The following is a 26,400-nucleotide window of genomic DNA, read 5'->3' as shown; positions in this document are numbered from 1 at the left end:
ATCACGACTTTTTTCAAGTTGCAAAGGGTTTAATTATTCATGGAAGACTCATGAAAGCAACCTTAGGCATGGGATTTTAAAGCCACTTATGGAAAAGATGAATGAAAATAATTAGAAATCTTTCCAGTCTTAGCAAGAGTTTTGTAAGTTAAACTGGAAATTGTCCACTTTATTTCAGCTCTTCAGCATGTTCTTAAAAATATCCTAAAGGAAATTTAGTGGTCAGTGACGTACTGTACACATAGATCAATTACAAGCAAGTAACTCCTCACTTTTAGATTTTAACCACAGTTATCCTTTATTTCTCTTTCCTCCTGACTGTGCTGCCTTCATATATTTAGCTGTGCAACTAAATATGATCAGAGTAGTTCCTCATCATACTGGCAAAAGAGGTCCTGTGCCTACAACCTTTCTTGCAAACACAGTGCTTCAAATTGTTAATAGAGCACCTGCCCCTGTGGCTTCAAATCTATAATCTCATTGAACTTCATTAATGCTTTTCTCAAATTACAGTGAAGCACATCTGGTGCAAGGTTGTGTCAAATTTACCTGTGAATGTTATTTATTTTAATAGAATAAGCTTTCCAAGAGAAATTGGGAAAGTTAGCTAATCTTTTAGAAACCTTGCCAAGGGGAAAACATATTTTCCAAAAAAATAAATGAATCACTGTTAGAGAACAGTGTTTGATGTTTAGATTTGCCTTTAATTTAAATCTCAGAAGCTGAAGATCAGCAAGATATTTTGTGCGTGTTGTTTTGTGAATCAATAAATGCAATAACAGATCTGAAAAAACCCCAGAAATAACACATCTTAAATAAATTCCCCTGTTGATGCTAGATGGATTTCCATCATAATGAACTGCACCATTTGGACTGCATAAGAGCTCTGCCTGATGTGTGTCAAGAACTGCCTCATAACATCCTCTTACATCTTTTCTTTGTTCCTCTATTGAAGACCTCTGTATGGTACTCACCATGCAAAATGGGTGTGTGCTAAATTTAGACTTACTGGAATCTAATTTAAAAGGTTAATTTTATTTTTTTCCCCATTTATAATCAACATTTTATATCGACCCAATTCAGTTTTCATGCTTCCTGATTTTCTTGCTTCTCCCATTTTAAGCAAACCTCTTGTTAAAAAACTAAACATAATCTTTTTCAGAGGAGGAATTCAGAGCCCACCATTGCTGTCAGCTTGCCTGCAATGTATTTTATATTTCAGCTCTGACCCTACAGAACACAACTGATAAAGTGAGCATTTAATGGAGCAAGACCTACCATGTCAGTGTGGGTGGAAGGTCAGTTTTATTACAAAGTACTTTTTCACAACACTTACAGGCTGAAGCAGGTAGATCAGTGAGCACTCCTGGATAACTATCACTGGAGAAGGAGTGATATTTGTTGCATGAAAAAGCGTTTCTACCGATGCCATTGTTTGATCAAAGCGTCCTCCGAGCCCGCCCAAAGCCACAATGACATCGACCTAAAAGACAGAACAAAAAGACTCACCAAGAAAACTCTCAGGAATGATCTTTGGACCCTGACAATCCACAATGAAAACAGCTTGAGGGAAGAAAAAAAAGAAAAAATAACTACTGACTGTAGAAAAGCAAATGTCAAATACAATTATTTACTCCCATTGCCTATAAATACCATTATGTGATTTTTAAGCTGAGTACTAAAGCACCATAAATCTATGGCCAACATGTGGCACTTTTTAAAAGGATATAAGCATTTTCCCTAAAATGCAGGCCAGTCTTTGAAGGTCTGTCCCAAATATATAGAGTCTAGGATGCATCACTCCACACATAAGCTCCTTGGGTAGGCGTGCTATATCTGAACCACAGAATCCCCAGTTCTTTACATAATTTCATCATTATACTCACAGTAGACAGAGCAAATAAAGGAAATATCAGGTTAGGCCATTATGTGTCATTCTCATTCCATGTACAAGCAATACCACTCAAAGGCTGGCCCTGCCCAAGACTAAAGTGCTACTGCATAGGAAGTTCTGCCCCAAGTGACTGGGACATCACCTCCCAGCTGTCAGGGACATCCAGCCACAGGAGCACTCTCCAGAGTCAGCCAAACAGAAAACACCTTCTGACTGCTTGCAATACACCATGGGGCTGGACTGCTCCTGCTCAATTCTCTCACACAGGTGCTCCAGACTCTGAACACTATTTCCTACAAGCAGAAAGGGAGTATTCAAAAGGCTTGGTTAAGAGCTTTAGGGTCCTTAAATAAAAGGTCACTGAGTGCAAAGTATTATTATTATTACTTCCATAATGTAGATCAGTTATGTTCAGTAATTGTATTTTAAAAAGCTAACACTAAGTCATGTCTAGGGCCCTAAGACATTGCAGCTCTGAAGTCTTGAGAAGCTGATTTGACAATGGCCATCTGGTTAACTTTCCAACTTTACAGAGCTTAAGTCTATGCTTACTGTGATTATGTGAAATTTTACTCAGCCCAAGAGCCGCATAATGGTGCTCTGTGTATCTGGAATGATGTATTAATAGCATAAGCTTCTATTTTTATTACCAGATCTAGGGCTTTATGATTCTGTTGAATATTGTTTTGCATGAAAACTAAGGTCTTGAAGATATATACCATCCTTTTCATCCCTACCTGGAAAACTCTTCAGAGGCCAGAGTGGATCAATATAACACATTACACTAGCAGCAAACACTGAAACAAAAAAAACCTATCCTTGTACTGCTGACAGCATGTATTTTCTGTGCAGATTACAGATCACACATACAAAATGTACAACCAAGAGAATATGAATGGTAAGAAAACCTACCCTTAACTGGAAGACAAAATAGCAAAAGGTAAAAAGCATGTGTTTCCAGCTAAGCCATAATACCGTGATATATTTTCCCTGTTATTGATTCCACTTTAGAAACAAACTGATTTTGTTTGACTGGTGATGACTGTGAGTTAAAAGGGTGGATCAATTCTCTGAAAATAATACTACTAATAAGACCCACCAACACGTGTCAGATCCCTACCAGAAAACTAAAATGCTCTCCTCCTTCCCCAAGGGAGGCCATGGTGGAAATCAGCTGTATTAATCTGGAACCACAGAGAACTTAAGGTGGCTTGACAAAGGAGCAGGATCCACATGCATGCTGCTTTTCTTCTAAGAAATGGGGCTAAAGCTCAAATATTAGCCTAGATTAGTCTTCAAGAAACCAAGCAACTACTGTATAGTTTCTTGGTGTATATATATCTCAGCATACACAAATTTGTTTGTTTTGGCTTTGATGATTGGTACCAATAGAAAAGGTAAGAATGAAAGAAATACATAGTTCTTTTGAACTATGGAATTGAAATGATGCAGTAACATTCTAAATGTGTCTTCTTTCTCTTGTAAACCCTTCTTTGTTATCATCACACATATGCTTCCCATGAAGTACAGTATCCAGCTCAAGAGATGAAGTGCACAAATCCACAGAATTCTGTGGCAGTGACTGCCAGAGCACTGAAAGTTAAAGAAAAATGTTGCAAAAAAAGTACTTCTTATATTTTCCAGTAATACAGAATCCTGCTCAAAGGCCTACCCCTTATTCAGTTGTAACAGTGCAGTCTTGTGGACTGGTTACCAAAAAGGAAGAAAATCAAACCAATATAGCATGGAGTAGACATGTTGAAAAGGCATTGATAAACCAGAGGTATGGGGTTGAGCTGTTTTGGGAGAAGGATAATAAAGATATCTGAAAAGGGAATGTATCTATTATTCAGGGTTTGCATGGATTGTGAAAATGAAAAACACAAACATGTGACAGGTATGCAAACAAACCCAGCTAGAGTATGAGAGAAACAAAGAGAAAAGCTAAAATTCTATACTTCTATGACAGTTTACAGTACCACCTTTTACTGGATAATCTTGACAGAAGTGACAGGCATCCAGACGTTGTAGGACTTCTAGAGCCTTTATTTGAAGGTCTAGGCATTCACACTTTGTTTATTAAAAAAAGCAAAAAACACAGAGAGGCCAAGTGCAACCAAAACCTCACGAACCTTTTCATCCTAAAGCTATCACCTCTGTTAAAACCATCCCTTCAGAACACAACACAAAAACCACAAACTAACAAAACAATCAGTTCCTTCCCTGCAATCACTGCTCCTCTAACTCTGACAAGAACTTAAGAAAATGGATGTGCCATGAAAGCATGTACACAACTCCTTGTCATTCCAGAACCTAAGACAAAGTGAATACCCAAGGACTGGTGCATTTAGATATTCCCACACTACAAAGAGGAAAGGCCATTTGTTTTTTGCACTATGATTTCCTGCATACCACAGGCCACAGAATTAATCCTGTTACTGCTAATGAGCCCAGCAGGCAACATTTAACTAACATGCTGTACTTCAATTGAAATGCTCATGCTTCACTTAAATGTCCCATCACCAGTTCCCTTACACAATTTGTTTTCATACTGTGTTGTTCATTTCCTGAAAAAAGAGGACATAAAATCATAAATAACTACAGAGAACACCTTAGATCATTGCAGCTACATTTTCTTGGACTATCTATAAGCTGAATTAAAAGATCTAAGGGTAGGATCCAGTCACCTTGAAAAGATACACCCATATGTTAGTATGTCTTGAGAAAGTTTCAGAAGTCATTAGGAATGAGCATGACAGTCAAAAGGAGAAGGGAAGCATACAGTAAGGTTTGTGCTGGTAATTCATGGATGTATTTTTTCCTTCTCCCACAAACTGTAATTTAGAGGGTGCAGTAACCAAGGGGAGCTGAGGCTCTCACTGTATCAGAATAAAATTGCTCAGGTTCCTGCTTCCACTCTCACAGAGAATATTGAAATGGACAATCTGCTGTAAACTCTTTGCAGGCTTGCTAAACACTGTGAAAGCTGGCCCAGCTGACATTCCTCCTTCTAGTATAAATGGGTTAAATGCAAAGAAATTTTCTATTTTTGACTGAAGAATGCACGTTTAAGGACACAGGAAGCTGTGAACTGCCTGGAGTGGGTGAAAAGAGTGCAGTACCTAGCTTTGCAATGTCAGCAACACCATGACACATAAGAGTGAAGTCCAACACTCAAACTTATAGCAAATGAAACCCACTATTTTCAAAACCATGCTCATTATCTTGGATAAGAAATCCTCTCCCCAGGGAAAGGACAGACAACTCAAAAGACTTTCTTCCCCATGAGTTCACTTGTAGCCAGACAACTTGCAAACATACATGCCTAAGTCTCAGGGAAGTGGGTGGATGAAAGGAAACAAATTTACTGACAACAATCAGCAGCACTGAAGAAACTGCAAAGATCTCCCCTTAAAGGAAAAACAGAAAGGAAAGAGTAATCAAAATGATGTAAAAGTTCTGGAGTCGTGACGAAATCTCCCTCTCATGGGGGGAGATGGATCATGGAGACCATCCACTGCTAATATTCAAGATACTAGTATGCCAGTTACAGGTTAGATACCTGATTGTAACATGGTGGGGTTTTAGCACCTTTTCACTTCACTGAAATCCTTTCATCTTCCACAGTCTTTCTTAATTTTCTAGAATTCATAAGATTATTCCTTTAACTTAATTTTTAAAGGAATATGACATAGACAACAAAATTATTGTAGTATATGCATAGCATTTTGGAAGTTTATTATATGCTGAAATATATATACATACACACACATATACATATATATATATATGTGTCTCATGCTGAAAACTGAACAATTAGGTTGAACAATTAGCGTGAATGGTAGATTTATTATTGCTTTATTGGTTTGTCACTTCATCAATTTTGACCAGCTTACAAAAAAAGCATCTTCATCTTCATCAGGATGTGGCTTAAATTATTTTCTGGTCTTCACATCAGCTTCAGGACCAAAGACAAACACATCAAGCACTTCACTTGATAACAAATGGGCCAGAGTAGATTTTAACTCATTTGCCCATAGCTGTGTCAGAGCTCTAGTGCTGGCCAGATAAGTATTTTTTTATATCATCCTCAAAACTGCAATATAAATTTAATGGAGTACTAAAATTCCACAATCCAATGTTAAATATGTAGCAAGATATTGTCCACTTGAGTTGATTATACTGGCTCCCTAGCTCAGTGTTTTACATAAAAAGTATGACATTCATTTCTGTAGAAATGAGATGCTGAACCACACAGCAGCACCTGAACTTTGCTCAGGTAGAATCCTCTCTACTTTAGCCAGAATTTTCTTATTGCTTCAACCATCTGACTCTTCCCAGGAACAAGAGGTCTCAGACAAAGGCTGCCATCCAGTGTGTGTACCTGAGATGATAACCTTCAATCAGCTTCATCCCCACCTCACTGACTATACTAATCTATATATTTTATTGTTCCAGCTCCCTCACAAAGCATTTATTGCTTTTTAATCTTCATTTTTTTACAGTTTCACCCAAGTGCTTTCTCTATTGGCAATGATTGTTATTTCAAATAAGAGGTTAATTCTCTTTGGTAATGACAATAAGTATGCAAACAGATTGCATTTGTCTGCTTAAAGCAAGAAATAAGTATGATGGTAAAATGGAAATGAGAAAGATAATCTCAAAATCCAGAAATAGACTTGAATTGCTGGAAACATTTTAAGTTTAGTTTTACTATTGACTTGTGTTTACATCTCTGGTTGAGCAACTACTTCATTTCTAAAACTGAAGCTTTGGCTTTGCCCTCTCTTGCAGGTAAATGGAATGTCTGAGGGCGTATATAACATAATCTAGCATTAGTTTTGTGGAACATAAACTTCATAACCATTGACTTAATTCTTTATTACTTAAAGAAACCTAATTGACAAAATCCTTGTGAACTATTGGATCCCAAGCAATGTTAATTTGACTTCCTGCTTTTGTGCTGAATGTTTGTATATGACCTTGGTCAAACAATGCTCATTGTACCTGAGGTAGAGAGGAGACACCAACAACTCCTGCTCTGCTACTGCTGGTCTGCTGGAGCAAAGCCCTAAAATTCTTTCTGCGTGTGAGATCGGGGTCACTGGAATTCCTTATTGCCTAAGATTTTCTGGGTGAAGGGCTTGTCTGTATGCCTGAGTGTTGCCATGCTGTTCTGAGTAGGCAAAAGCAATAGAACTCTTCAAGCAATCTGTTTACTGATGCATTGGAGGAAAATGTGTGCTGGTTTTGATCCAGACACATTTATTTTGTGAATGAACAAGGATTCCAGGACTATCAATCATTTGTCTTCTGAAAAATCATAAAATCTTTTCATCTTTTAAAACAATATGAAAAAACATTCCCAAGGTAACCTTTCTCTTCCCATAACTTAACTACTGCAATCCACAGTGTGCACTATGGTATCACCACCATGGAAGTGTGAAATCAATAACTAAACTGTCATATACCTAAGAAAGGAAGTCCTGGAGCAATGCAAAAGGCCCTTGAAAGACTATACTAAAATAGTCTAGCAAATCAATGATGTAATAGCTACTTGCATCCAGTGCCAAAAGCTGTTTGGCATGTGCTATGGTTTTAATAATTGTGAATACTCCCTCCAGGAGTTAAAATAAGAAAATACAAACTAACTACAAGCTCTCATCGATGAACAATTCAAAGAAGGAAAAGAATCTTCCTCGAGAGAATCTGTTCATTGTGAGCTTTGAATCCCACATTTCTCTTAACTCTGGCTGTCAGTCTATACTGTAGCAGCCTTCCTCCCTCTCCCTCCAATACATTTCCCTTGATCTCCTTTACACTTCAGTGGTGGGTTAATCTCGGCTGGCTGCCAGGCATTCACCCAGCCTCTCTCTCCCTCTTCTCAACAGGACAGGGGGAGAAAATGAGACAAGGGAGCTCATGGGTCAGGACAAGGACAGGAGATTGTTAATTATCAATTACCATCACAGGCAAAACAGACTGACTTGGGGAAAATTAATTTAATTTACTGCCAATTAAAAATCAAGTTAGAGAGGAAAAAAAAAAGCAAAACTAAACCTGCCTTTCTATCACTCATCTTTTCTACAGGCCCAACTTCATTCCTTCATTCCTCACTCCTCTCTCACCATTCCCCTGAGTGGCACAGGGAAGCAGGGGAGGTAGTAAGTTCATACCAGCTCCTCTCTGCTGCTCCTTCCTTATCATGTTCTGCTGCAGTTTGGGGTTCTCTCCACAGAATCCAGCCCTTCAGGAATAAACTCCTCTGCCATGGATTCCACACATGCTGTGGCTCCTGCCAGGGCTTGTCTTCACAGCTTGCAGCTTCCTTCAGGGCACCTTCATGCACCTGCTCTGGCACTGGCCCCTCCACTGCCTGCAGGATGGATATTTTCTCCACCATGGTATTCCATGGGCAGATTCCTGCTCCAGCATAGGCTCCTCTGCACAGGCTGCAGCTCCCTTGGGACAGATCCACCTGCTCTGCCCAGGGTTCTCCAGGGGAATCTGAGGGCTGGAGCCCCTGCTGCCTCCCCCTGGGGCTGAGATGGCCATTTTGTCCCCCTTTCCCCCTCTCCCCTCTGTGCCTGGGCTGAGTGGCTCAGCTGTGCCTCTCCTCATGGATGCCCATGAACTCCACCAGCACCCGGGCACACAAACCCGATAGCTCACTACTGTGCCTTTCTCTCCAGCAGGCTGAGATGAGAAAGTGTATTTCCCTTCCCACCACAGCTTCATGTGGTTCTGCTTCAGCTCCTGCTCAGATGCTGGTGCAGGACCCTTGGAAATCCCACAAGGGAAGCTAAACAAATCCATGATATTGTGAGGTAATGGGATACAATTTCTGTAGGCAGGAGTTTCCATATGAAACGCTCTGTCAGCTGCTCCCAGACACTTACATGAACAGGGAACACTGACTTAAACACTACTGAGAGTTGAGACCTTTTCCTCTGACTTCCTAGACCAGGTGTGTCTTTTCTTTAAAACTACCTTTTAATCTAACTGCCTGGTTTTGTTATCAATTTTGTCATACTAAGTCTAGGTGTCAAATTTTAAGGAAAGAATCATAGATTTTTGAGGAGAAACATTCTATAGAAAATAAACTTCAAGAATCTCGATTCCATTATATATGTATGTGTGTGTGTCTATATATATATATACACACATACACACTTTTCTTTTTTTTTGTTCCATCTGAGTTAAGAGTAACAACTCAGGCATTTTCCCATTGTAACATTTACAGTGAAGTCTGTATAAAAGATGCCACAAGTAAAGCAGAGCTTTGGAAGATCTCCACTCTCCTGCAGCAGCATTGCAGAGGACGTAACAGCCTGAGGCACTTGTGTCCTGCTAAGGTGAGGCGTTGGCTCTGCTATTTAAAATGTTTAAACTCGGGTTCACACAGGTCTGAAGATCTCCCAATAGGTCCCAACAGAACAGTAATATTTTTAGCTGGTCTGAATATTAATCTTCATGATGAACAAGGGGATAATAACCTGTCCTATTATACTCCAGGGACAGACATAAGACCTGAAACTAAAGATGGTAAATTTTTCCTGTGTCTCTCAGGCTCTATTCTGTGAATGGTTCCTCTTTTGAGTGATTTCACTGAATACCTGGGCAGCACACAATGACTTTTTTTTCTAAGGGAGTGCACACTTGCAGAAAGAAGTCTTGAATTTATACATTTGTTTCAAAGAAGCTGGCCGTATTTTTACACTGAAGCAAGTACATTACGGTTTGGATATCAATTTTCTTTTTCAGCATAGTTTCAGTATTTCTAGCAGGTAAGTTAAACATAGCCTGAGTAATTACAGAATGTATTTTATTTTTCTATTCTGTCTTCTAGACCATACACATTTAGTCAGACATTTAAAAAGAAATGAAGCATGATTTCTTAAACTGGAGGCACTTGTGAAGCTGTAAACATTTTATGTTCACATTTAATTTGCAGAAAATATTGAGCTTTAATTGTTCAGTACTTAGTTGTTCAGTTGTTTAAAAGGGAAACTCGATGGGTTCTTTAGGCAAGTTGAAGATACCATTCCCTGTCAGTGGCAAAGTAAAAGGCAAATGATTTAAAAAGGAATAGCATGAGTATCAGGACTAGCAAAGCCTGGCTGCCAGGGCGGCTCTGCTATTAAGACCCTTCAGTCCCTACTTTTCTTGAGCTTGTGCTACTGCCTTTTTTTACTGTAGGAATACTGTAGGGGCCTTTCATATGTTACCAGGCTGCCTCATTTTCTCAATATTTGGTAAGAGTTAAATTACTCTACACCCCTCTGCCCCTTCTTGAACAGCATGGGTATCAGCAAAGAGGCACAGAGTTAAATGTCAGTAAAAGCCAAAACATTGCAGGAAACAATGAGGCCCCAGGACTACAGGCGAAAACATTTCTGTATATTACCAGCCACACACTTTTACTTTCCAATGGTCTTAATCCCTCTGCCCCAATCCTCCTTTCTAGGTAAGGAAAAGAAAAAAAAGAGGAAGAGCCACCACCGCTTCAAAGTCTTTTACAGATATTATAATTTCACTGTTTCTCTTGGCTATTCCAAGGCCAAACAATATTACAAAAAAAAAGGGACTATGTAATTGCAAAGAACCCTAAACAATCCAAAACCAATAAGGAAGCATTCTTATATGCAGTACTTAGGTTAAACAAGTTTCTTTGAATAGGATAAAAAAAAAGCCACATGAGAAGTTTATTTGTTGACTGATTCACCCTCTGCTTTAAGGATCAGATCACTGCAGCTCATGAAGTTATGAAAGTGTGCTCTCTAAAGCCAGTGTTTCCTACACTCAGGAATGTAGAAAACTGCTAGAAGTTTTTATGAAACTATCTCTACAACAGCCAAAAAACTGTCATTCTTGACAGACATGTCAGTTTAGTAAGAAGAAACCATATTTGGGTGTAAAAAATGCTCTATTATAATCTGCAGTTAAAATTCATCATACTAGCTCAAATTTCTTAATATGCTGAACAATAAACTTACATTCCATTAACCAAACAGAATCTAATAATTTGTAACTTATGGGAGACTTCATAACACCACAGTATTCATGTGTCAAGCAAAAATAACCAAAAACCAAATCCAAGTTATTTATGAAGATCTCAAGCAACAAACGGAGCTCTCAATCCTTGAACTGCAAAAAAATTCCTGGTGTAAAAAGATGTGGCTGTTCAAGATCTCCCAGTACAATATCCACATCCAAGACTGTGTCAGTGCAAGTGTGACAGTCTTTTGGGGATAATGACATGTCCTTGTAGCCTGATCACTTTCCTAGCACGGGCAGTTATACCAGCAACAGCTGCTCTCAGGGAAGCTGTGCTCCTGCAAAGCAGAAGGGGCTGAAAGGGGGAGAATCACATCTCCTATGAGAAAGTTACAAACAGCAAAGTTGGTGGTTACAGAGGAAACAGTACATCACCTGTAGTAACATCATACTTTCTGTTTCAAATATATTTGGCCTTTGACTAAGTTGAGAGAACAGTTGCTTCCTTCCTTATTAGCTTCTGCAGTCCTGTTAATGAGCATATCCTTGATCTCTCTAATCCCTTGAACTACCTAAATAAACAGTGTTTTTCCCCTTGTTCTTCCTCTCCCAAAGCTTGATATGGGATTTAACCTTTTTATACAAATCAACTGAAATCAATGTGCTCTCTGGAATCCCTGCCCTGTTTGTGTCTTAAAAAAATTGTCATCATAGGTCCAGTACAAGCCCCAGTAGAGCATACAAGGATTACATAAGAAAATTCCCTGGTATGTGATGCACTGCGCTCTTGCAGACACCCATATTGCATAAAATTATTTGAAGGCAAAGATACTCAGTGTGTCTTGGTGCTCACAGCTATAGTGGAACAGGAACACACCTTACATGATAATACGGTTTCTCTTTGGGAACTGGCAAGTTCTGATATCCTGTTTCAAACAAGATGCATTTTGCCATACAATGGGAAACATTAAAATAATTCAGCAGTGGTAAAGATGGATTAGATACTGTGTTCCTTGAAGGTAAACTTGGACCTTAAGAGTTAAATGGTCTTCCAGGATATGTCTGAACACCCTACAGGAGGGATTTACTCATGTTGAAAAGTATTATGAAATTCTACATCTTAGAAGTGGGAATTAACAGGAAACACTTCAGATCCATTTGTTTCTTTTGGACAGGAAAGGTTTATGAAGAAGATTACTATTAAAAATTCATGAAAAATCTTTTGATGCAGCACTTGACAGAATAAGAACCTTTTCATTACACATATTTAACTTCTCCTAAAATATATCTCATTTGCATTTTTATTCTCCTTCTGTGAAACATTAAGAAGAAAAACTCAGTAGTACCACCAAAACTGAAAAGATTATTCTCGACCCTTCCTTCTATATAGGATTTGGTGATAAATCCACAAGTTTCAATGTCTTTATGGTACTTATGGTCCTTCAGGTCCAGTGGTGAGGCACTGGTTCCAGGGAGAAGTTATGGATGCCTTGGTAGTGTTCCAGGCCAGGCTGGATGGGTCCTGTGCAGCCTGGTCTAGCTGAAGGTGTCTCTGTGGGCTGTGGGCTGGAAATAAACAACCCTTAAAGTCCCTTCTAACTCAAATCATTGTGTGATTCTGTGATTCTTATAAAAGCTTCACATTTCAACTCCATGTCAGCTTTGGGATTTTCCAGTCTGCCTCTCCCCCCTATTTTGGTGTTTAATAACTTCCCTGTTCCCAGTAACAGACTGTCCTCATTCCTAGGCTTTGCTTTAAGAGCCATTCCCATTACTATTCTGGATATCCAAAAGTCATCAGAAATGAAACTAAGTAGTGTTCCATCCTGAAATTGCCAACTACCAATGTGAGCAGCAAAATTCTGATTTAGTCAGGAAATGAAACCAATCTATTTTCTCCTACAGAAGTCACATCATCAGGAATAACCTCAACTGATAGACAAAACCAAAACTGAGCCAAATAGAGCCTGGTATTTGAAATAATTATATTGTTTTTCTGTGGGACTCTTCTTTATGTAAAAAATAATCTCTTTTAAAGTATCTTCTTTGTTTTAGGGTACTTTGGGTTTTTCTTCAGGGCCATTTTTTCTCATATAAAGACAAACCAGAGAGGGCTTAGTAAGCTGTTTAAACACTGCACAGCTGAAGGTGATATATGAACATCACTGTCTTCTCTTTGGCACTTTATAAACACAGGACTTCACTAACTAGTTTAGTCTTGCTCAACATAAAAGAAAGTGGACTGATTCGACATTTTTTTTTAAAGTAGAAAGGGAAGAATGCTTGCATTCACTTGAATTAATACCCTAGACTGCTGACTGATTGAACCTCTGGAGCATAATTTTAAAATGGAAATGTTAGTAGAGTATCCCTTTATTGCCAAGAGTTTTTTGGAAGAGTAGGTTTGGATACTTTCCCTTTTTCATATTGACACTGGTGCTTTTATCAATTTAAACACACTAACATTAAAACCACTAAAAGGCATGTAGGTTTCAATAAAATTCATTTTTTATATCTTCAGCCCATATAACCAAATGAGCTGCTTTAACTTTTTTTAAGCAGAAAAGATAATAAAGCTAAATGAAAAGTCCCAGAGCTTAGTTTTAAGACTAAATGGTATTTTAGATGAAACAGTTAAGGAAAGCACCATTTGTAACTCTGAGACAATGGTTTAAATCTATCTTTATAATACAAGTATTCTTCTTGGAGCTGCAAAATTGATAAACACACTTTCAATTCTCACTGGCATGAGTTGCTACAAGCTGAGACCAGAGATGCTGTTATTGAAGAGCATTTGATGAATATTGGGAATTTGGAGGATCATTCCCAACTATACCACTAGCATGTTGGTAGACTGAACAAATTGCTCTGTACTTCTGCTTTCCAATCTGCAAATCAAAGATAGTAACACACTTCTAATGAAAGATCTGTTGAACCCTAAATAAGAGATATTGTAAGCTTGCCTATCATTTTGCTAGTTCAGTTGGTTTCTTGAAATAGCTCATGTTGAGAGAAAATTAAGAACACAAAGTAGTACCAGACAGAAATAAGTTTATTTGAAGGTCTTGTAATGAAGAATGGAAAGTACTCACATAACTACAGAATGAATAAAATAGTGATTAAAGCAGTAAAGCAAAATGTGCACACCTAATAGACCATAAACAATGTGAAAGACACACACAGCAGCAATAAAGACAGAGTTATTAAGACATTTAGAAAGCACCAATTAGGGCCAGGAAGGAACACTGCCAGAATAGGTGTGCATTTATATACATATTTGCATGTGCATGTGTGTGCATGCATACTCACAGTCATGCAGAAAGAGAAATATCTAACAGCCTTAAGGTTGGAAAGAAACTTTAGGAACCAGATTCTCTTGGTGGTACTTCATTGCTTCACCCTTCCATGCAATTCACAAATGAATTACGGCTGTGGGGAAAGAAGATTAAAACTGATCCTAGCTTGCACTTAAAAGGGTACTGCTTTTCCTATAATTCACTGCAGTATGTAATTACAAATACATATAATTAGGTGACACAGATCTCACAAAATGACCACAATACTGCTTTCTGCATGACTTGGATACACAACCAAAATATGCAATGTAAATCAGAAATTAATTACACTTGGGATTCAGAAACTAATTCTAAGAATGTTTACTTGAGAAGTATGGAAAAAGCAGTCATGAATTTGGCTAATTATTCCAGAACACAGAATTACTGCTCTTTATATTGAACAAGGAGTTCATGAACTAACAAGATGGTTTTTTTCTCCTGGATTTCTATCTCAGCTGACCATCAACTCAAGCTGCATATTTCCTTGTGGTAAAGAAATTTCTAAGGCTCTTCTCAAACTAACTACCAGTAAAAATCTAAGCTAACATTTTTTGCATCCCTCTTTACAAGTAGGGACACTGAGTGTCAACCTCATCTGCCTTTTCACTCAGCTGCCTCAAAGAGAGCTGTTTGACACAGTTACCATTCAATATGCTATTCTTCTATTCAGAAGTTATTTGTTCAAAAGCTATTTGGAGGAGTGGGAAGAAATAAAATGAGGAAGATAAAGGCACAGAGACATGGAAAGTAAATTACACAAACTTAATCCCTTTGGAACAAATATTGCCTGCATATGTTCAAGTGAAGTCAGAAACCTCCATGACATAGAACATCTGTAGAGTTCTGATATATCAGAGCAGAATTTTATCCCTTCAGTATCGCAGATAAATGCTAACTTATTCTCTAACCAATGGAGGGATGCCTGTTTGAAATACCTTAGCTACTCACACTTGAATTTCATCCAGACAAACTACCTCATGGGATTGTGGATCCATGGTATACATTAAATGCAATTAACTTCCCAGCTTAACATATTGCTACCCAGAAATAGCAGCAAACACAGCACGACTGTGGCATCAATTTTTTAAGGATACTAAAGAGATACTTTCCTTGTTTAGTAACTTCAACTATAAATCATGGGAAAACAAATCTGTCGTGTCTCTTTGTCTTATTCCACCTTGACAAGTGCTTTAGACAGAGTGGGGAAAAATCAAAACTGAAGACAAACATAATTTTTCTGGCACCAGGAAGACGCATTCCACCTAGTTAATACTCTCAGTTAAAAGGAAAGCTTTTTTGATATTTTGCAGAAGGAAAAGAATTCCACTTTGTGACATGCAAGTTTGTCCTTGAAGTCAAAAAATATAAACATAGATGAAAAATCCCTTCTTTATTCACTTTTAATTTTCAGACCCTGGACCTCTGTTTCTTCTGGACCTCTCAGGTGATGACAGAATTCAATGACAGCCCTCTTTGCTGAAAACATTTGCATTTTTCTTGAAGACTTTAGATATATGGCTAGAACAGTCTATTGTCTTACCACATGACATTTTTTGTGGCAGAATGTTGCCCATAAAGAAACCTAAATGAAGTTCAAATGTAAGTATTTAAAGAGGATATGGTTTCAGAAGGGCCAAGAGTTTGTATCCATAAATTGAGACCAGAGTATTCTGCAAACACTCAGAATCTCTGTGTCATTTGGGGACCAGACATCAACCTACTCTCTGCATTATCAGGACATTCTGGAGAACCACCAAACCTCCTACTAAAGAATTATATCCAATGCTTCCGAACAAAGGACAAATTAGAAATGAACTAATAATTTATAGAGTTGTGATACAGTTTTGTCTTATATTTGCTTAAGTTTCACGTTTTATCTCCCTAGGTGACTAAGAAATCTCAATGACTTCTTCAAATTCCTTAGTCAGAGAATGCAGAAGACCAAAAGCAGAAATGCATTGTGCTTTATCTAGTGTGCATGAATAAGATAGCATCTTATTATGTTTTATGGAACAGGCACAGCAAACAAGAAGTATCTAGCATTTAATGAACATCGTGCTTAGTTTTAGAACACTTATATGTCACTTCTTGCACCTCTGAAATACTCAGATTGTATTTAAAGCACATCTCTTACATGTAACAGCATACAATTATAACTGAACTGAAATCTTAGGTTTAGGGCATCGGCATGATCACTACCCAACTACTGCAATTACACTCAGGCTTGTATTTTACAAAATATCCTCAAAGATTACAATGTGGTATCCTTTAGCCAACTTAACATGGCTTTACTGTGAGAGTGATCCTACAAATGGACTACTTGTAGTACTACTTACACCTGCTGTAGCTGTCATATTGTATTGTCTTATTTTAACCACACATTGATTATTAATCACAAAACCTCTTGTAATAGCTTAAAAAAATTCCCTCTCTAGAAATAGCCTGTATTGGATAATGAACTGAATCCAAGAAACATTTAAATTCTTCTTCATTGTAAGGGCATTTCTATTAAGAGGAAAGCACCTTGCTTGCCGATTCAAAACAAATCCCAGACATAGGTGGCTCATCTGTTCCAACGACACTCATTACCATTCCTTTCCTAGATGGAAAGACACCCCTCTGAGCTCTTGTGATGACAAATTATAGGGAAAAAGAAAATAAACTGTTTTATAAAGAGTTTCCTAGCTCACAGCCAGACAGGTAAGTGTATGGTGAAACCATCCCACCTCTGTCTAAAATGATGGGGGAAAAGCCCCTGATGAACAATAGCATTGTATTGAGATGCAATTGCAGATGGGCACTGTGTGACAGCACTCCAAACTGTCCCATGGACATTTATTACCTTTAGAAAAACAAGAAGTTTTAAAACAGCTTAAGGAAAAACTGGTGAATTTTTTATCATCCTGGAGTGAGGAGTGAAGGAGAGAAGGATAGCGACATTTTGATCCCAGGCTGCTTTATTGCATTATGGTGATCTCAGGAAATCAGGAAACTTTCTTATCCTGCTACAATGAAAATGGAAAAGAGGTTTACATGTCTCTTTTCATGTTGTGCTATTGTTTTAATTTTCTTACACACCTCTTGTGTAAATCCTTTCCTCTGGGTAAAGGACACAGCAGCTGCTCCCTCTCTTCACTCATACATGAAGAGCAGAAGAGAGGGGTCAGTTCAGTTCCATGGGGAGGAAAGGGCAGCAATCCCAAGAGCACATCTGCCACTGACTCATAACATTTGAAATTCCCAAGGAATTTTAACTGTGCATCTCAGAGACAAAACAAGTGGGCTTCTGAAACTAAAATGTGGAAGGGGAGGGGGAATGTTGCCTCTCTTGCCTTTCCAGTGAAATGAACTGGACAACTCCATATGGCTTCTTTTAAGTTTAGTGCACTGGTTGCTCTGAAAAGCCTGATTCCAGAGGAACATTTTGCAGAAAGACATATTGCTTACCATTTGTAGTGTTGGTAGGATAAGATTTCCCCTCTCCATTTCACCTTTTAAAGGGGAGAGAAAGGGGATGAACATGAAGGCTTAGTGTGCCAAGACTTGAAAATATATTTACATGCTGAAGTTGGACTCTTGCTTTGAACACTATCCACAACAGCCTTCTGCATTTTGGGTAGTTCATTAACAGAAATCAATACAAGCTGCCTTTTAAGAAAGTTAACACTTGTTCATCGACACGCTTTGCAATTTCTTTTAAGCAGAAGCATCAATGCTTACAAGGTGTATAGTAAATTATGGCAAAACTGCAGAATGTCAAGGCTACAGAAAATAGTTTAATTTCAGTGCAAACTTGAAAGATAAACTTAAATAAAATGAGAAAAAGAGTAGATACTAAGAAAAACAGAAAATAAATGTGTTGTGTTTACCTGGAGGCCTTTCTTCTCTATCTTTTTCTGGAGTATTTGAAGGCACTTGGTGAAATCTGTGAGGTCCTGATCCATGGTCTCAATTAACTCACATCCCTAGTGACGAAGAAACAACACAGAGAGAGAGACACACACCAAAAAAAAAAAAAAAAAAAAAAAAAAAAAAAAAAAAAAAAAAAATCAGCAATTTTTCAATTTTGAGAAAAAATGATGTCTTGGGTGAAATTAACTGCAGACAACTCCAAGTCTCTGCATGGAGATGAATGATTAAGTAAAAGACCTTTGCAGAGTCCAAAGACAGTAGGTCCCAGCTGAACTAGGTACTATGAACCAGCAGTTTGACAGGTCCAGGAGTATAAATTCACAGCCCATTGAGTACATCTGTGAGACTGCATAAGCATGTTTTACAGTGTCCTGCTGGATGGACAAGTTCTGGTGTAGTGAGCCCTGGGTGATCAGTAATTTTCAGGAAAATGACTGTCCTCTCTGGTGCTGCACTTACTGTGTCTCTGCTGCATACATTCAAACCTGGATAAATATGAGTACACAAAAACATCCCAGAAACAGTGCAGTTGTACTGCAGTTAATTTGCAGTGATTCAACAACAGTTTCCTTGCACTGGGGTATTATGGCTGAGAATATGTTAGTGAAGTGCAGGAATTCAGATTTCTTAACTGAGAGCTAAAGCAATTTCTAAGCCTCTGATAAAAAGCTGAGTAAGGAAAAGTGGAGTGTATCTACCACATAAAGTCACAATACAAAGAGGTTTAAAGAATAAAAAATACCCAGTAGAGCATTGTGGATTAAAATAAGAATCATACACACTGGATTTAGAAGTTCCCTCTCCTACCACTTCAAGATCCCCTTAAAAGCCTCCTAGCTTTGTCTTACTTGACGGATTTTGTGTTTCTGCTATACACAATAGCAACTGATAAGAGAAAAGCATGCAGAATATGTGTGCCTCTCAGTATAAAGTACATTACTCTGTTACATAAGAAAAAACTCCCAAACAGCAAAGCCAACATAAAAATGTTAAAGTTGCCTTTACCTTGGTGGTAAAAAATAAAGGTAAAGAACACAAAATTTCCCAGATAACTGAAGGCATGGAGTTTAGTGATTTGCATGCAACAAAGTAACAAGCCTTCAATAGGAAGACACACACTACCACTGAAATGCTTCCCCACACAGCCAGAATTCATATAAAACCAAATTAAGTCATCAGAGAGTAGGGGATTTGGATAAAGCAGAAGAAAAAAGCAAGAAGATAATAGCAGGTTTTCTACTGAACTTCTCAAAAACCTCTGAAAGGAAACTGGTCAAAAGTAGCAGCCTTTCTGAGATCTGATATTGCTCTAAATACTTTCTCAAGTAGTAATAATAGGCTTGCCAAGATGAAACATGGTGTAGCTGCAACAGCCCATGTAATCAGAGACCTCCATTGCAGAAGTGATGCTGCTTCCCCTGCAAAGCAGTGAGGGAAAAGGTAATTGGATTCTGCACTCAGTGCTAAGCACAAAACTCTTTGAAGAGCTGCCATATCTCCACTCTTCTCTAGAAAAGGCCGAAATGCAAAACTGGCAGGAGGTGAAGTGATACAGGCCATCTGGAGCCTGTAATGAACATGTGAGTTTGGCAACAGCAGCCAGAGACACCCAGGGAGCCCAGGAAAGGTACAGGGCTGTTCAGTCCCACCCAGGAAAGCTCATAGTCAGATCTGAAAACTACTGAAGGGAACTTGTTTATCAAAGCCACTAAAAGAAAAGGTGTTTTAGTCACTAAGGATGGGGTGCTCTCAGGCAGTCTTGATATCAGCATTGATAGTGGGAAGAGAGACCAAGCTGTGAGAAACTGTGAACAGACAGGACCTCCATATTTCTCAGATAGCCTCCCAGCAGCTTGAGAACATGACAGATGAAGACTAAATCAGTGGCAGGGACAGCTACTGCTCAGTGTGAGAGAAGACACAACCTCAGTTGCCAGCTCTTAAATTAGCAGTAGAGAAGTCAAGCTTTTTATCTTTTGCCAGGGCCATTCCTTGGCTTCACAGCCCTGGCAGAAGTAAGTGGTTTACAGATACCAATTTATGAATTCTCTCCTTCAGAACTTCACTCTCCCTCAGAACTTCAAAATACTCCTTCCTGCAGTCATTAACAATCCTGATCTTGAACAGCAAGGTTTGTCAGCAGAAGGTAGGCTGCAACTCTATTTTCCACACAGGGAATATCAAGGTGTCAGGGTTTGTTTTTTGTTGTTTTTGTTTGTTTGTTTTTAAAATGATGGTCTAAATAAGTTTAAATAATAATTTATTATTTTATGCTACTACTAGAAACTTTTCTCTGGAGTTCAATTCTTGACTATCTTCTCAGGATGTTCTTTGACAAAAAAACCCTATTCTAGTGGAACTGCAAGGTACTACTAAGGCAAGATAACATTAACATGGTGATTGGAAGGCAATGAAGGTCATTCAGCTCCATGAGAAATTGGTGATGCACAATGTATGTTCAGCCCTGCTACTGTCTTCTGACAGATATTCACAGATATTCACACAATAAAAGGCCTCAAACACTTATCACTGGAATGCAATGTAAATATGTGAATGGGATGTCAAATGCACAGTTCATTTCAGGTAGGTTACTGTACCTGTGAGTACAGTAAGAGGGTTCTGGGGCATATAAGTGTCTGGAACTGTTTACTTATTGCCCCTACCTTTAATGCTTTACACAACTACTGCTGTAGATCATCATATCAAAAGATAGAGTGCTACAATTAAAACCACCACTTTCTTCGAATTAAACTGTGATTTCTCATTCTCTTTCTACATTAAACAGATAACCAGTTGCAGAATTGGCAGAGAATTTAGTACTGCTCCTTTTGTCACAATGCCAAAGAGACTGGCATGGTCAGACTGAATGGGGGGAGGGGACAAGCAGCAGAACTGAAATGTTCCTGCATCCTCTTTACAGTCTTGCTGAAATTAACATCTATGCAGTTCATGTTTGCTGATGGTATAAGAGCCTCAGATAAATCTCTTGCTCCTGACATATCAAGTCCAATATTTTATGCCACAGAATTGGATGACAATTGTAATGCAGTTCCTTTCAACCTTCATTGCATTATTCTGGAATGACAAAAATCTTCAAGACAGAGCTATCCAATGCAGTCAGAGTTTAATGAAAGGACAGTATAACAATGGCAAGATAGGCAATAACACTTGTAGTTTTATAGATACCTGCTCAACTTAATAACATTAACCTTTGGTAAGAAAGTTAAAAAGCCAAACAAATTTAACATTAGGAAAGGTTAGAAAAATCAATAGCACACAGCAGGAAAGAAAACAATAGATTGCATCTGATGACAATATAGCTTTGGTGAATGATAGGATGAGACACAGAGTATGAGGCTTTTGCTGCTCTGTCTTATTATAGCAGCTACGGGAGGCACTTTGCTAAAGAAGGAGGAGTGTGTCAGACACACATAATAGGATTGTTGAACCCTATATTTCAGACAGACACTGAATTCAGACAGGCTCTGAAATGTCAATCTGAACATCTCGGCATTTCTCCATTTTTAGAAATGTTACACATCACAGGACATTGTGTGCTTGCAGAAGGCAGTGTGTAGTTGCCTATTCTACCATGTTCTTCTTAATCTTTTGTTAAAAGAATGCAATGTTATTTTCTTTCTGTAATCTTTCTGAGTATGAGAACATAATTAGAACAGATTACATAAAATATCCTAATGTGTACTCTATCTCCCAGGTCTTCCTATGGCAAACCATTTGAGACTATCTTTTGAAGCCTCTGTCTGGCTGTGCTCATTGGGTGCACCATTGACATTCAGTTCAGTCCTTTAACAATTCCTCAGCACAGAGGTTCAATTTTGAGTTACCAATCTCAAACAGATGTGCTTATGCATAGTGTTAATGGCACACATGCTCAAGCAAAAAGAGGAAAAAGGAGACAGCCTATAGAGCCTCTCAAAATCACAGCACTGACAAATAATTTTTAAGAAATCTGTATAAATTAAATGTTATCTCCAAACATTTTTATTCCCCTAGACTTCACCTGCACAAACAGTAATGCACCCACTTAATCATAATATTTTACTGACCAACTGAGTAAGAGCTATAGATTCCCAGAACTATTTCATTTGGAAGGGACTTTTCAAAGTCATCTGGTCCAATCTCTTGCTAAGTGTATGTTAGATTTGCTCAGGCTTCTCAAGGCCCTTTCCAGTCCAGGTTTAGCTGGAAAGGGAGTCACATCTCCCAGGATGGAGATGTCACTTCCCTGGGCAACCTCTTCCAGTGCTTGACCATTGTTGTGAAATTTTCTTTCCCAGTGTCAAACAGGGAACTCTTGTATTGCAAATTGTGGTTATTGCTTCTTTTCCTGCCTCAGCTTAAGGAAGAATCCCTGTTTTCTCTCTGTCCTCCCATTAGGAAGTTTCAGACAGCAACATGGTCTGCTGCTCACCTTTTCTTCTGGACGTTTGAACAAGACAGTTCACATCAGCCTTTTCTCATGTCATATTCTAGACTTCCCTACAACATATTTCCCTCACTTGTACTGTATCAGCATGAAGTATTTCCACCCCAGAGAGTATGAAGAGGTCATTTAAGAGCAAGGAGGCATAGGGTTCCTAGGTCTCTCTTCCTTTTAATATTAATTTCTGGTAACAGGGAATTTCATTTTGCCCCTCTGGTATCCTCTTCCTCTTTAGACCACTCAGAGAATAACCCCAACATTCACATTCCTCACACACTAGTTGCAGCCTCCTGAAAGTTTTAACCTCCCCAACATTTTCATACACAAATGTGAAACAGACAAGCATTTACATCCTGAACTGGACTCAATGCAACTGATATTGAAAAACAACTCTAGGAGAAAAAAATACATGGATTGAAACAAAGTACTGCTCTATATACAGAAAAATGAACAGAAATACGGATATGACTCTGGGTCTTGGACCAGGCCTAACAAAGAAGATAAAATATGTGGATGGATGCCCCTACAAGTTCAACAGATGACAGACATTATGTTCTACCACCTCATCTGTAATAGGAGCATGGTTTTTGAGGCCAGAGTATTCAATCAGTATCAGAAAAAAAAATAAATATATATAGTTGGGGAAATTTTTTTTTGCAGAAATGGCAGAAACTCAGACAGTGGTTGTTAGACCAGTATCCCACAGTTGATCCAAAATACCTCTACCAGAATCAAAGTCTAGCATGGGATGAAGATGAGATAGGCCAGAATGTCACAGGACACTTCTGAAAATGTTTAAAGATACAGGATTGTAGAGAGACAGGCAGAACAAGAACCTCTAATTTGAGCTACTTACAGCCATAGAAGTTGCATTGATTTCCTATAGGTAGTAAATTGCTGGAGGCTGAGTTAACATGATGGCACCAAACTAACATGGCTGGTTTATCTCTGTGAATTACAACTGGCGGGAAATTAGTGAATTGAAGCCTTTTGCATTTGGGGAGTAGGATGCAAGTAAGAAAGGCAAAGCTGTTAAGTTCACTGACTTCATTTGGGAATTTCAAGTACTGTTGAAAAAAAGTGCTGAACAGCTTCTCTTTAACTCAGTTTAATTGTATTAATTGTTTTTCCATTTTTGAAATGGAAAACAAACCAAGTATGTGCAGTTGGTGAAAATCACTTTTGATATTTAAACTGACAAAATACTTAAGTGAAATTAATTTTCTTTTAGTTTTTGGATTCAAATTCAGATGACTGCCTGGCATAAGCACAAACCTAATGCTGTATGGATTGCTTGGCCCTCAGTCCTAGGGTTCATGATGTTTTCACTCACCAATTGCACATTAAGTGACACTGATATTCAGATTGACTAAAATAATTTATGGATCATGCTGAAGCCTATGCTCTGAAAGCCAAACAACTGAAATTTATACTCAGGTGAAAGCCCCATTACTGAAAAGCAAACCAAGAATATTCAGGTTTGACCATGACTTCTAACATTACATAACATCACTTGATTTATTAAACAAGTACTATCTCGTGGCAAAAACAAAATCAGTAAATACATGTAAACATAAGTACAGTTCCACAACCCAGAAGCTACATGAACTTGTCAAATTTGACAAGCTTTTAAAACAACAAGAAAAAAGTGCTCTGTAGTTGAAACTGACTGCAACAGCTGCAACTTCTCCTCCCTTTCCCCTATTTCTATTTTGATGTGATCTTTTTCACAGTAAATAAAATGTTTCCTGGTTTTGTTCGTAATGAGGCAGCTTGTGGCTTCTGGTGGAAGCCAGATTTATTTCTTGATACCATATATTTTATGTTGAGATAATGGCAACAAAATAGCTCATCTACATTAATTAGGTTGCCTCCTTTCAAAAGAAAAGGCTATTGTTCATGAAATAGCAATTACTTAAAAGAACAAAATATGAGTCTGTTTAGTTGGTATCTGACCAATACCAAAGAGAGTCACTGCACCTTCCTTGCCACCTTTTAGATACCAAAAAGCAGAAACCCAAATGTTTCTAAATCTAAAAAACAAATAGAAGCAATCTGCCCCCCTGCTCCTATAAGTAAAAAAATTAGTAAACCAACAAATCCCACAAGTGGACCAAAAAACCCCTGCACAGTTAATGTTCCATTTGCTGGGAAAATTCCCAGTATTTATCAGTACTGGAGCAAATTCTTCTGAAGTCTGGTGAATGAAAGCATACAAATACTTACAGGTCAGAAAGTGCAGTAATATACACATCACTGCAACACCTTTATAAGATGGCCTCTAACATATTTTAGAAGTTTTAAATAACTGAGCAGAGAAGTAAGAGTGTTGCGTGAGAAAGGTCTGTCAGGAACTGCAGTCTCATATTAAACCCATATCTCTCCATACCCATTTCTGGCATTTAAACAGCAGACCTACTCTTGTACATCCCTGTGCAGACCAAACATGCTATTTTTCCAATCTGATGATTAAAACTGAGCACAGTACAGCAGTGACAGCAACCTGCTATTTTTGGATCTTCTCTGAAATTTCCCTTATGTGCCCTTCCTTGACTGAAAAACAAAGGTTCAGAGAGAGGAGTTTTAATTGATGGTCAGACTCTCTGAAATCAGCACTGTGAAAAGCTTCTGTCTATCAAGATGGTTAGGGCCTTTGGATCCTTACCTGGTGATAGGTCTGATTACAGTACCTTGCTTTTCCTGGAAAATAAGTTGACAACAGTAATTGCTCCTCTGTGTGCATTTACATACTAAGATATGAGATAGATCTTGGAAGGGAAATCAGAGTGCTGGAATTGCATCAGTGTCTGACAAAAGGGAAGCAGGTGCTACTGATTGTAGGCAGTAAGAGCCACTACCCAGTTGTGCTGATGACAGTCTTTTTTTGTTGACTCCGATGCACTTTGAACCAAGACAGAGAACTGTAGCATTTTCAGAAATGGGTGACTACACTTAAACACATACTAAAACTATCTTTGGCACTCACACCGATGCAAATAAGAGTCAAGCACTCTTCTGAAAAAAGAAAGAAAGCAAGAAAGAGAAAAGCTGCCAAATCCTATCTGTGCCTCACAAAGCTGAAGAAATAAGACATGCAGTATTCCTTGCAATTCAACCATTTGAGCTGGGAGGGAGTGAGGCCACCTACATTTTAAATATCCCACACCAATTTAATTGCAGTAACCAAACAGGTTTTTGTTTTGGCTTTTGTGATTTTATTGTTATGGTCTTTTTTCTTTTTTATTTTAATTAAAAGGGCTTCAGGTTAACAACTCTTGCTTTTTATCACATAGGATGACAGACACTCTAAAGAACTAAAGTTAATAAGCAGACACTGTATTTGAATTGACTTCAGTTTCCAGACTAATTGCCAATTCTCAAGAACATTTCAAGGTAAGAAAAACAAGGAGACAACAGCAAGGCTTGTACTGAGGTGTTTTCAAAGATCTGAGCTGACAAATTTTAGACATCCTAAACACTATATTAAAATGTTCTTTTGCCAGCAGCCAAGAAACCCATGAACACCATGACTGTAAAAAATGCATAAAAAATAGCCAAAGAGATGTTAACTTGGATGGGATAAAATTCCCTGCAAAGCATTTCTAATCATTAATTTTATTTAAATAAATATGACTGGCACACCTAGTCCCTTTCTCTTGCATTTAGACAGACTTTATGCAACAGAATTTTTGTTTCTTAGCTAGTATTTCCTAGTATGTCCTTAGTTTCAGAGATAGGAGATTTGTAATTGCTGTGAAATAAATTTGGATTGTGGAGAGTAGAGCTGCATTTTAAATATTGATTACTAGACAGATTTT

The 26,400-nt window shown here is 38.2% G+C and overlaps 1 protein-coding gene across 4 annotated transcripts in view; it reads right to left on the bottom strand.

Annotated features, from left to right (window-relative positions):
- TPK1 (thiamin pyrophosphokinase 1) overlaps positions 1 to 26,400 on the bottom strand; it is a 305,416-nt gene that overhangs the window by 105,541 nt on the left and 173,475 nt on the right. For 2 of the 4 annotated variants that reach the window (XM_079300660.1, XM_079300659.1), the window contains 2 exons: positions 18,096 to 18,191; positions 1,337 to 1,483 (listed from right to left, as the gene is read on the bottom strand). In XM_079300660.1, coding sequence (XP_079156786.1) covers positions 1,337 to 1,483; positions 18,096 to 18,191 — 243 coding nt within the window. Of the gene's footprint in view, positions 1 to 1,336; positions 1,484 to 14,200; positions 14,291 to 18,095; positions 18,192 to 26,400 lie in introns of those variants that run through there. The other 2 variants (XM_079300662.1, XM_079300661.1) reach the window with 2 other exon arrangements.

Source organism: Erithacus rubecula, assembly GCF_903797595.1.
Source record: "Erithacus rubecula genome assembly, chromosome: 3".
Taxonomy (NCBI): Eukaryota; Metazoa; Chordata; class Aves; order Passeriformes; family Muscicapidae; genus Erithacus; species Erithacus rubecula.
This window is presented reverse-complemented; position numbering and strand designations above follow the sequence as displayed.